At 40.3% G+C, this 9302-nt stretch overlaps 1 protein-coding gene across 2 annotated transcripts; it reads left to right on the forward strand.

Annotated features, from left to right (window-relative positions):
* Window positions 1-1761: 1761 nt before the first annotated feature.
* litafd (LITAF domain containing) lies at window positions 1762-9217 on the forward strand. Of its 2 annotated transcripts, none has more exons than XM_070923833.1 (5): window positions 1762-1831; window positions 6993-7042; window positions 7179-7274; window positions 7394-7595; window positions 8055-9217. In XM_070923833.1, exons 2-5 carry the CDS (start codon window positions 6997-6999, stop codon window positions 8170-8172), a joined length of 462 nt encoding a protein of 153 aa, XP_070779934.1. In that variant the 5' UTR covers window positions 1762-1831; window positions 6993-6996; the 3' UTR covers window positions 8173-9217. The 2 variants fall into 2 exon arrangements, with proteins under 2 accessions (XP_070779934.1, XP_070779933.1); XM_070923832.1 differs by having other exon boundaries at window positions 1773-1831; window positions 7176-7274.
* Window positions 9218-9302: the final 85 nt, after the last annotated feature.

Here is a 9302-nt window from a genome sequence, read left to right on the forward strand (position 1 = left end):
CATGGTAAAGTGACAGTGATGTAATTAATGGCATCAGAGTAAGCAAGTCTATGTAAACAGTACACCCGACTAATATAAGGTATGATTAAGTAACATATGTCAGGAATAAATATGTGTCGTGTGAACAGAATGTAATACACTTGTTTTCATGGATGCACCATTACATCTATTTCATATGATTTCCCTGTAATTCAGTCTGACTTCTTTGTAACAATTGGAAAGTTTTGGTCTTTATTACAGAAAAAAATAAATAAAAACCCTCATTGTTTTGAATGTTTACTCATGCAGCATTAGTCTGTGATGATAAAAGGTCAGTAGGGTTAACGTGGTCTGCCTTTAGAAATGGGCTCTGGGTTGGAAGGTCATTGATTCAAATTCATTTGAGTTATTTTCCACATACATGTAAGGTGTGCTTAGGCTCAGCACTCAACCCCCAGCAGTCCTCTATGATCAAGTGACCAACAGTAGAAAAATGTGGTTTAACTGGCCTGCTCCCAGCTGAGTGAAAGGAAATGCAAACCTTCCCAGTCATCTTTTGAGCTGAAATTCAATGACGTTAACACAACAAACAAAATGTCAGGCCGGTTTGTGAATTGCAAATAAAATAAAATGTGCCATCCTTTGCATGTGCAACGTTTGAAAGGAATCGTTTTTGAAAGTATACTTACTCGCTTTTTGGCGATACCATCTGTCTGGTTTAAGGCTACAGCCAGCAGCTGATAGCATAGCTTAGCACAAAGACTGTGAACACAAAAACCAAAGTGTAAAAAAGTTTCCTTATTTCTTGTCCAGGACCAGTAACTTCCTTGAATCTCTCTTTGATGCTAGCTGTTTCCCTCTGTTTCCAGTCTTTATGCGAAGTTAAGCTAACCAGACAGATATGTGAGAGGTATGAATCTTCTCATCTAATTCTCTGCAAGAAAGCGAATAATCGTATTTCCCAAAAACAAACTTTTGCATTACACTAGGTACATGAGTACCCACAAAAAAAGAGAAATTTAGTTGCATGATCAGAGAAGGGCACAGGCTTCACTTTGACACTTCTTCACAAAATCACACATAACAGCTCAGAGCCTTTTATAGACGAGGGTTCTTGGGGAAAATCTAATTTAAATGTGTGTTTGGTCCAATGTGATTGTGTTCTGGATGCTGGAAATAAGAAATCCTTCAGCCTGGACCTCTCCTATATACTGATACAGATGTGTGAGGTCTTGTTCATTTAATGCATTTAATTTTCCTCCTACATCCTGTTTAATCATGCAATCGTTCAACTGTATTAAGCTGTTGAGAAATACTTCATTTAAAGGCAATAATGTATCCCAGCATTTCTCCTTCCAACAAATAGGTGAGCTGATTCAACTCTGCTGCGTTGATCTCAGTGGGGAGTTTTAGTGTCTCATCATGCTCTTGTGAACAACATTAAATTCTTGACATTTCATGTTTCATGTTTTCAAATATAGATATAGATATAGATATGTTAGGTCTGCTGTAGGAATATGAAGCAGCAAGAGAGAAACTGGTTATTCATAGTGACACACACACACCGACACAGACACAGACACACTCCCTCAATAATCTCCCAGAAACAAAGAACAAGTAAAAAAGAAGACCAATGCAGCCTTCGAAAGTTCCATGTAAACCACTGGGTGACTCACTGCCGCTGCATATTCAGGTCTTTGTCGAGGAGGGCGGGGCTGTGGGTGTGTCCAGGGAGAGGCTTGGAGAGGTACAGGTGTGACAGGTGGCCGTCTCAACCACATCGTGTCTGGACTCTACATCAGCAGCAGCTCACACACACATCTCTGCATACTGACTGCAACACCCGGCCAAGGTATGATGTGAATGAATGATTGTACAGATTCAGATTTCGTGTTTCTTGAGTTTGTAAGATGGGATCTAAAACTGAAGACGTAACAGGAGTTCATAGTTTATTATACTATTTTAACTATCTCATGCGCAGAAACAGGCTTGAGGACAGAAAAGCATGTGTCACAGAGAAGATTGAGAAGCCAATCAACACATGAAATGCTTTCCATCTCCAGCTTTAAATCTCACAGTAAATCACTGCTTAATGAATGTGTTGTGACCTACATCTGTTGACTTTTTTTACTGCTGGATCACAGACACAACTGGTTTTATAGCCAGTCTGCAGGAACATCTCAGACAGGAAGTGATCTTCATTACTTTCATTACTTGTTCAGTTTTTGAGGTTTTGGACAACAAATACAGCCATGGGTGTAGCCCAGGGTACATGCAGTTGTGAGAATTGTCCAGCTCTTGTTCAGTGGCTTTCTAGGTTTAGGGTGAACTTATTATTAAGCTCCTAGTATGTTAATGTATGTTTGTATACATCTTATATCTACAGTAACATTGTATTTTTAAAGAGAGAGCATCTGCTGTAGAATCTTTTCACACTTCACGTCAAGATTTTACATTTTAGACATTACTGTAATGCATTTGATTTAATGTTAAGGTATTCTGTAGATTTGTGTTTCTATAGTTCTTCGGCTTTCTTGATACTTGCTAAATGATTTGCAGTTTGGGTCTCGATGGTCTTGAGCAGTAGTAAGAGAAGTTGTCGTAATAGTAGTTTTTGCAGCAGTTCTGGCAGCAGCAGCAGCTCAAGAATAGTGGGATCAGTTATAGAAACAGTAGACGTGACAATTAGAAATACTTACAATATAAGACATAAAATACGTTTTCCATATACTGTTTTTTGGTGGGTTTTTTTGATGCTCCTAGATTTAGAGGAAAAAGTTCAGCTCTGAGGTTTATCTGATGAGTTGTAATACCATACATAAAACCAATGACACATCTTTCTAAAAGACACAAAAATGTCTAATGTGCTGACGGGTTTCATGTGAAAGTAAATAAATAGGAAAGTTGTAACAGAAAAAGTAGAAACAGGAAATGCTCAATTTCAGGGACCGATGCCGGATTAAAAAAAACCTCGTCAAAACAACAATGACAAATCGGCCTCCAAAATTATACCAGACATAAAAGTACAAACACTGATCTGAGATCTGACTGAATTCAACATTTGACTTTTGTTTGATCTGTTTAATTTGACAGGTCATTCAAGTGTCCATGAAATTTATATATATATAAACAGAGCTGTAGTCGCAAGAACACACAAATAAAAAGATCAGAAGTTCTAAATTGATTTAAAAACTTCAAATCCCAAATGTACTACTTAATATGTTGTTTTGATGGTTGAAATTAGTTAATCAAATGCAGCAAATGTATGATAATAGTGAGTGTTTTAATATCCAGGTGTTTTAGCTCATTTGGGGTCAGATCAGAATCGAGGTCAGACTGAGGGAAAAAAATGGGTTAAGCTTGTTAAATGTATTCTCAACAGCAGCTGGATTAACTCCATGTCTTTTCTCTGAAGTGATAAGTGATTCATTGGTTGATTTCCATTTTTAAATTACCCCCCCCCCCCCCCCCCCCCCCTTGTCAGCTGATCATTAAAATGTATCATGAAGTTAGACAGCGAACATTCTTCTCTCTCTCACACACACACACACACACACACACACACAGAGAGAGAGAGAGCGAGAGAGTCAGGTTTGACCAGCACAGACACCACATACAGTAAGGCCACACCTATGACTGAGGTGAGTCTCGGGGTGTTTACTTGTCTCAAAGAAGAGAGTTTCACTGACCTCAACAGATCAGTTTGTTACCAGTTGATAATATGGTGACACCAGATAATCTCCTAAAAGTCTAATGTCATCCCCTTGCTTTTGGATGTGTCTTTAGTTTGTCAACAGAATGAGATGGATGATTTTTTTTATAACTGGCTGATTAACTGGGCCAGTTTTTCTCGATCAGCCGCACCCAGTTCTTCCTCCATTCATCCACTCCCAGGCACCTGCCTCAGTGATGGAGCTCCAGAGAAAGCTGCGTCTGAGCTGAGGTCCTCTCTCATGAGAGGACGTATTGTTTGATGGCAGCCCCCAACTTTCCCCCTTTGTGGTTTTAAAGCATCTCTGCTATGTGGCGGATGAATTTTTCAAAAGCCGCACCCAGTTGCTGCCTCCATCAGCAGCCTTAAGTCCTGTCTGATGACAGAAACACCAGCATTACAATTATTTGGGTAATAGACCCGCTCATCTATCTGTCAATCTATATATATTGGGGGTTTTTCTCATTTGTTTGTTGTTTGTTCTTGTATTTATTTATGGCTTGGACATCAGTTAAGTTATTTCCTGTCCATCTATTTGTTTCATTTCATCTTTTTCATGGTGGTAGAAACAATGTTGTGATTGGATTTTCATTCTTTTTTTAAATCAAGGCCTCTTTTTTTTCAAGGGATCTTGAACGCACCATGACTGCTGCAGGCACTGTGCAGTGCTTCTCCAAGCATTTTTTTATACCCTCATTCATTGAGAAAGAAAGACTTTGCAGAATCAACTGTTTGCATGAACACAACACGCCCAAACTTTCCAATTAATGTTGTACCAGCTGCTTATAGGACAGTGGAACAGAGCCAGCGAGCAACTAAAGAGCAACCAGTTATCCGACATCAGCGCTCCTACCCTGACAATGGGCTTTCACTGTAGCTCTTTATCAAAACACACACGTGTGTGAGGGAATGAACCTTAAAGCTGCGAAGAAACACAGAAACACATTCCTTCATTTTCAGCACGCAGCAAAACTGAGACATTTTGGAAATACATTTAAATGTACATTTTTGGGATTTGGGAATCAGTGTTTTACTAATGGTCATGTATATTCATCGCTTTTTAAATTAAATTCACACAACATGATGTCGGGCTTGTCTTTGCAGATAGATTTGAGCGAGGCAGCAGTTTAGCCTGCAGTGACACTCCCTCAGTCTGTGACACAGAGAGAAGCATGCAGCTCGGTCGCATTCCTGCACCAACATAACCGACACATGGGTGTACGCAGGACCTGTGTGTGTGTGTGTGTGTGTGTGTGTGTGTGTGTGTGTGTGACAAAGCAGTCTGTCATCTTTCCCTAGTCCAAACTTTGATGACAAGTGATGAACTATTGCTACACCTCAGTGCATGTAATGAATGGCTGGAGGAAAGTCCGCCAGGGTAGTGCCGTATGTGTCTGTGTGTGAGAGAGAGACATGCTCACTCATGCTAGAGTGTGTTTTTGTGTTTGTATATATGGACAGAGAGGCAACGAGAGAAAGGAGACAAAAGAATTAGAGAGAAATGTCCAGAGGCAGAGTCATTTTATCGGTTTTAAACTGGTCACATGATTTTTGTTTTTCAGTGGGCCTAAAAACCAGGCAGACAACAGCTGTTTTGGTGGTGACAAACATGCTGTGTCAGAGCCTGTGCTGTTGATCTGTCAATATGTGAGCAGTTTATACATCATTGAGTTTAGACGATATTGTTCTGACTCAAATGTACACAGTGCTACAGTCACGAGACAACTGTATGTTTCCTTCCAAGAAGTCTAAGAAAAGTAAAGTACCAGCGACTCAAAACTGTACTTGGGGTAAATGTGCTTTGTTACTTTCGAGCTCTAATTGCAATAATAATAATAATAATAATAAAACATTGAAGCAAGTTCTCTCTCTACACTTGGCAGAAAATTAGTTCCACCCATGTAGTTGACTAATTATCAAGTTATAACGAGACAGTGTTTGGTGATTTGTGGGTCAGATTGGTCTCACATGACAAGAGTACTAATTATGTTTTAATGAGGCCACATCGTGCTCGGAGAGATTTGGCTCATCTAATTCCTGAGCTGTAGAGTAATAACAGTAATTACTGCAGATCTTCTGGACAGGACTGTGTTATTATAGACACAGGCGTTCAACCCTTTAATCAAACTTAATTCATGTTTAACTTGACTTCATTTTTATTTCTCTCCTTGACTGCCATGTTCTCTGTTTTGCTGCGTTTTGTGGAGGATCTATCTCATCTTCATGACTCATATCCGCCATGACTCAGCTCTGTGGTACCTTAAGAAGCATTTTTAGCGTGCCAGCAGTGTGATTTAGTCATAGAAATGTGGCATATATTGATGCTCTAGGTGCCAGCGTAAGAAGGAAGCAGAGAATCACACTGATCTTTGACGTGCAAAGGATTTATGTGCAGTTTCTTTAAATATATGTCGAACAAGTATGATTATTAATGAACGCCTTTTACTTTTTTTGCAAGTACGCTTAAAGTGCGGCGGCTTCTTCAGATGAGGCCAAAAGCTGACCGAGAGGCTGCTGGAGTTTTATTATAGAACACCATTTAGACATTTACATTCATATGTATTCTGTTGAATACAGAATGTTTTTCTAAATCTTTTGTTTAATTTTGAACAGTTACAAAGTTATTTTGTTAAAGTCCTTTAGAATTAGTATTTATGGTTGGCACAAATGCATATAAATGGTGTTTTTCCTTTCACTGTTTAGTTTGATACAGAATGCTGCTGAGTTTTCTCATATCATTTAAAGTAAGTAATATGAGGGCCGTATCAACAGTTAAAAAGAGGTCTGTCTGTTGATGGGTGAGGACAATCCAAACACTGATGAAGCATGAGCAAAATAGGAAAATGAGGACGACCAAATAAATAAGTCATAATTGTCATACTACAAATAAAACAAATAAATCCCTGCATCCTCTCAGCAGGCTTGAGACTTGCTAGACAGACTAAGCTTTTGGTGAGCGACCCCACCTGAAACATGTCAGCCATCACACCCCAGACCGAGTCCCGCCCAGGCGTTTTCCCCCCAGGGCTACTGACAAGTAGCATCCACACAATGCAGTGTACATACTCCGGGCCGACAACTAATTCATCACTTTGGGCTAGTTATGTGTCAGTAAGAAATGACAGAGATTTCCATCAGAGCCTGACAGATGTTTTGAGCTCCATCAGTCAGGCTGGTGCTCCATCTGGTGGCAGAAGGCAGCATCATATTTGTCGAGAGAGAGACGGGGAAGATCTTAGGTATGTTTCATAATGCTGATGAAGAGGAGTACCCTTTGTAACAAGCCTTTTCTATTTTGCAGCAAAATGAGTGCAGATGGAAAAAAACAACCCCCTCCGTACATCATACCAGGTAAACACATCCTGTTACCGCACATCATCATCATCATCATCATCATCATCATCATTATCACCATCAGATAGGGTCATTAACTCCATTTTGTTTCTGTCTCTCCTCCTCTTTCTTTCCTCCCCTTCTGGTCCAGTAGAAAGTCAGGGAGATGTGACGGTTTACAACCTCCACAGCCCATTCAACCCCTCCGTCCCCAACTCACAGCACACCTCCGCCGCTCAATCCACGCCAGGTAAACTCACACCTGATGTTGCACTTCCTGTCCAAAAAAACTTTAGCTCCCCTCCTGTCCCTTCTCATCCTCTCTTTGGTTGTCCCTCCCACATCTCTCCTCCTCTCTCCCTCCATCAGTGTACACCAGCGGCGGAGGAGGCCTCGGCTCAGGTCTCGACTCCGGAGATGGCAAAAGGAAGTTTGTGAGCTATGACACGGCGCTGGGGAATTCCCCCGGCATGACGACCTGCTCTGCCTGCCAGCAGCAAGTCATGACCAATGTCACCTACAAAGCAGGGACGTACGCCTGGCTGATGTGCTTACTCTTCATCTGCTGCGGGTGAGTGTGTGCTTGTCATAGCTCAGCCTTTAGGCATGGCCACAGTAACCTGCTCGGGGGCTCCAGGTCAAAAATATGCCCCTACAGGCCGCCTGTCACAACGTACATCAGTTCCCATTAAGTACAGTGCACACCAGCCAGCACAGACAAGACAAGGCCACATCATTAGCTAATAATGCCTACCATAGTTGATATTGTACTTTAGTGGAGCACAATCCCTTACAAATTTGCAAGGAATCAAATTAACAAATGACATTTTGTTTTATTGTCGATAGATATATTATTTTGAGGTCTTTCTAAGTCAAGAGGAGGATCCAGAGAAAATATAACACTGGGGAGGGTTTTGCTTTTTTTATAAATTGAAATATAAGATTCAGGCCCCCTCCACAACCCTATAATTTTTTTTTACAGTCCCTAAAAACACTGAACAACATATATGTGTGTGTGTGTGTGTTGCAGGTTGGTCCTGTGCTGCTGCCTGATTCCTTTCTTCATGAAAAACTTCAAGGATGCGTACCACACGTGCCCCCGCTGCAACAGAGTGCTGCACGTTGAGAAGAAAAAATGCTGTAAATGATGAACATGAGGGCAGAAATGGACCCATAGAAATAAGGAATAACATCCTGTTACTTTTGTCTGTGTTCGGGTTTCCTGGTAAAAAAAAAACAACCACTTGCGCCATTTTATGAAACTGACAGAGAAAGGTCACAGTCCAGATGCAGCTTATTTCTATGGATGAGCCGCTGCATTAGCCAAGGCAAAGTCAAACATCATATTATTAGCAAACAGACTGGGAGTGATTGTGTTGTCAGAGCTTAAATATCATGTGTCACTTTTAAAGCTATGGCAAGTTAAATCAAGAACACCCCATGCACTTTTTTCATCCCATTACAGCAGAAAAAAAACTTTCTCTTTTTATCCTCCTCAGAAACTTCTGCATGCATTCTTGTGTTGTGAAAATGAAGGCTTGTACATAACTCACCTGCAGTTATTGCATCAATTTGTGTTGCCATTGTTGTGGTTAATATAAAATCAAACACTCCAGAATACAATTAGACCGATGTGGCTTACATGTGTTATATTTATATGTTGAAATTACTCTGATAATTCTTATATATAGGGATGATGGGCACTATGAGGGAGCATGAAGTTCAAAGAAAAGCTTATATAATGTACAACAGCAGCCGGATGTAAATGTAATTTGTCATGTTGAATTCATTACAATGCAAAGAACAATGCAAAATTAAAGCAATACTACACTACGGTGTGATGTGTTGATTGGCAGCATATGTGTCGGTGGAGCCACTGATCAAGAAAATGTGCTGAATTGTTGTTTTGACCATCTCTGTACTGAACTAACATCTACAGGTATCTTACTGAGAAATGTATATTTTTGCCTGATTGTTCTAGTTTGTTGAATTAAAACTCTTCCTGCTTCATGAAACAATAACAATGTGTGACAGAAAGCAGGCAAAACGTTGTTGTGAGGGACAAGATTCCTCGTCATCTCCTCTCACATTGTCCCCTGGATGAAACTGAGTATGCTTGGCCTTCTGTTATGTACCATTATTAACTATTTTATAACATTATTTCTCTAATAAAAGTAGACTACATAGACAATATATGGCACCCTGCAGTGATTTTGTTTATTTCAGTCTTATTTTCTTGCCCTCTCAGAGGTCAGAGGTCAGGACCAACCAGCTGGCC

This window comes from Enoplosus armatus, chromosome 17 (assembly GCF_043641665.1).
Source record: "Enoplosus armatus isolate fEnoArm2 chromosome 17, fEnoArm2.hap1, whole genome shotgun sequence".
Classification (NCBI taxonomy): domain Eukaryota; kingdom Metazoa; phylum Chordata; class Actinopteri; order Centrarchiformes; family Enoplosidae; genus Enoplosus; species Enoplosus armatus.

What these genes read in the sequence shown, in the direction of transcription:
- litafd (XM_070923832.1), top strand. Translation starts at nt 6,997, where the DNA reads ATGAGTGCAGATGGAAAAAAACAACCCCCTCCGTACATCATACCAG. An exon ending in CCCTCCGTACATCATACCAG is followed by an intron (nt 7,043 to 7,175) that starts GTAAACACATCC and finishes CTTCTGGTCCAG; the next exon opens with TAGAAAGTCAGGGAGATGTG. An exon ending in TTACTCTTCATCTGCTGCGG is followed by an intron (nt 7,596 to 8,054) that starts GTGAGTGTGTGC and finishes TGTGTGTTGCAG; the next exon opens with GTTGGTCCTGTGCTGCTGCC.